General features: G+C 43.0%; 1 protein-coding gene across 1 annotated transcript; it reads right to left on the bottom strand.

The window, feature by feature from the left end:
• Positions 1–527: 527 nt before the first annotated feature.
• Positions 528–2,141, bottom strand: LOC116376147 (uncharacterized). Its single transcript, XM_031835159.1, has 3 exons — positions 1,789–2,141; positions 1,491–1,620; positions 528–1,373 (listed from the first exon to the last, which is right to left on the bottom strand). The coding sequence occupies exons 1-3, from the start codon at positions 2,103–2,105 to the stop codon at positions 1,113–1,115; spliced, it is 708 nt and encodes a 235-aa protein (XP_031691019.1). The 5' UTR covers positions 2,106–2,141; the 3' UTR covers positions 528–1,112.
• Positions 2,142–2,688: the final 547 nt, after the last annotated feature.

Here is a 2,688-nt window from a genome sequence, read left to right as displayed (position 1 = left end):
CCCAGATGGGAACACCAGTCATCCCACCTGTGCACAGCTGCACAGAGGCTGAGCAGCAGTGGCATAAGCCAAGGACTTTGGTATGTTTTAATAGCTATACCTTATAATCACATCATAATGATAAGAAATTATTTAATGAGAACTTAAATAGTCTCGTGATTAGATTTAGAATCGTGTCCTCTGAAACCTGGGCACATACCTGGGCACAAACCTGGGCACATAGGCAAAATTTCCATCACCAAGCCCACAAAAAGAGCATGGCAGAAGGAGGGATTAGGTGAGTATTCCAAAATAGCTAGTATAGTAGGTAGTAGCATGTCATGTCCATTTACACTTTAATTATATACAATTATTTAATTTCAGGTGGTCAAAGGCACAGCACCAACAGCTGACATGAAGATGGGACTGGAGATGGAAGCAGCCAGCGACTACTGCAAGATACAGTATGTCAACTTCTCATCCTGTGGCCTCATCATACATCCTGTTCTCTTGTCACTGTAAATAAAAACTCTTTAAAACATTTTGTGTTTGGATTATAAGCAGTGGTGTTTATTATCAACAAATGGACTACAGGGTGTTAGGCAATATTGATTGTCACAGCAAAAAAAGGAAAGATGCATTGAAGTACTAGCTCATTGTTTCTTGGCCCATGCCCTCAACAAGAGGCCCACACTAGTAGTTTGTGAGAAAGCAATCCACAGCCCAGATGCAGTTGATGCTTCCCATCAGTGACATGGGGATCTCTGACTGAAACATCTTGTTCAGATTCATTCTACCAATTAATGTCTCAATGTGGAATCTAAGATGGGCAATCTCCTGCGTTTGATGGACGTGTGCTGCTGGCATTTGGCTCTGTTTAGACAAAGGGTGGATGGTAGACCTTGCCTGGCACACTGTTATCAATCAAGAACCCCATCACTGCCATGTCTTCAGTGAGGAAGCCAAACAGTCCTGATTGTTTGAAGAGCTCTGTGACTAATGGAGCCAGCATACAATTCTGACACAAAAGGAACTGCTCCATGTGGGGCCATCCCAAGCAGACCTTTCAAGGTCAGTGGGACTTGTAATGAGAGTACATCTCACTGTGTAGAGGGAGACTGGCTGCTGTCATCTCAACTCCGTATGGTCAATGATGACTTGGGTGTCTGGATACTTACTGAACTCCTTGGCAACACAGCCTTGACACATTCCAAAAACATCCATATAGAGACATACCCCAGCAGAATGTAAAGGTAGTTAGCCCATGTGACAACGATCCTGCTGACTGTCGAGTGATGAATGTCAAATCGGTCAGCGAGGTCCATCTCAGTTGACCCCAAGGACAAGTACATGAGGAAGAGGAACAGCTCATCCAGCATGGGTAGGGCATGCCTCTGTAGGACAAATGCACAGATCGCAAACATATTTACAGTAGGCTATAGCTTTAAGCTAAAGTGAAAAGTAATGTTGGTAAGACAATAATACAGTTAATCAGAAACGGGAGAACTTACTGAGTAGGGATATGGAAGTGTCACCTCATTCCTCAGCTTGGTTTTCCTTGCTCGTGTGACATGTGCAATTTTTGCAGTTGATGGTTTGATGAGAGACAAAAAGGCCATCAGATGGTCATACGAGGCAAATCTACATGGGAAGAAAAATGTATAGGAGGTACTTACTCACAAGTCTAACATTGAATGTAGTATCATAAATCTAAGCTATAAATGCTGGTAGGTAGGGAAAACGGTGCCAGAAAGCAAACAGTGTAACATTTATGATGTAACAATACTAAGCATGGATAGGTTTACCCACCTTGTGAAGGACTGGATCGGTGCATTTGATTCTACAAATTGCTGCAGCCCAAAACGACTTCTCACAGTCAACTCCTCTACTTTGTTCCGTAGGTCCTCAATCTCTTCCGTCTCAATCAAAACCAGGTCAACTACAGCGGGCCCAGGCACTGCACAGTAGTCGTGGTCATGGTAGCTATCCATCTTTTCATCCTCTCCATCTTCAACATGGTTGTCCTCTACACATCCAGTCCTTGGTCTCTCTGTTCTTTCCCAAACACTTGCTCTTGCTTGGACATGGTAGTTATTCCACAAGATGTCGAAGCCCACTAATAACATTAACGTTAGCTAGGTACTGATAGCTAACGTTTGCTAGCTAAGAGACAAAAAAGACACAGAACACAATCGAATCACATAAATCGCTAACTGAACAGATAAACACCATTTTTAACAAGAATGATAAAAAAACACTATAGAAATATGATTATATTAATATACCGAGGTAATGATAAAGCGACTTCAAGGTTAGTATGGCTACAATCAGGCTGACAGGAAGCTATGTATCGGGTAGGACGTTGAGCGGAAGTGGGCATTGCTATGTTGTGCAAAAAGTATGTTTATTGGCATGCTGACTACAGCAATGTGCACCAGAGCAGTTGCCAGAGAAGTTCATGTTCATTTCTCTACCATAAGACAAACCAACTGTCGTTTTAGAGATTTTGGCAGTACATCCAACTTGCCTCACAACCTCAGACCACGTGTATGGTGTTGTGTTGGTGAGGGGATTGCTGCCCCATGGTGGCGGTGGGGTTACGGACAATAAACACAATTGCATTTATTTATGACAATTTGAAAGCACAGATATACCATGACGAGATCCTGAGGCCCATTGTTGTGTCACTCATCCGCCGCCATCACTTCA

Source organism: Oncorhynchus kisutch, linkage group LG11 (assembly GCF_002021735.2).
Source record: "Oncorhynchus kisutch isolate 150728-3 linkage group LG11, Okis_V2, whole genome shotgun sequence".
Classification (NCBI taxonomy): Eukaryota; Metazoa; Chordata; class Actinopteri; order Salmoniformes; family Salmonidae; genus Oncorhynchus; species Oncorhynchus kisutch.
Note: the sequence above shows the minus strand (reverse complement) of the source record. Positions and strands in the feature narration are given on the sequence as shown.

Coding starts and splice junctions, on each gene's coding strand:
- LOC116376147 (XM_031835159.1), bottom strand. CDS start 2,105: ATGTTATTAGTGGGCTTCGACATCTTGTGGAATAACTACCATGTCCAA. Junction 1,621..1,788: donor CCGATCCAGTCCTTCACAAG/GTGGGTAAACCT, acceptor CTTCCCATGTAG/ATTTGCCTCGTATGACCATC. Junction 1,374..1,490: donor CACTTCCATATCCCTACTCA/GTAAGTTCTCCC, acceptor TTTGTCCTACAG/AGGCATGCCCTACCCATGCT.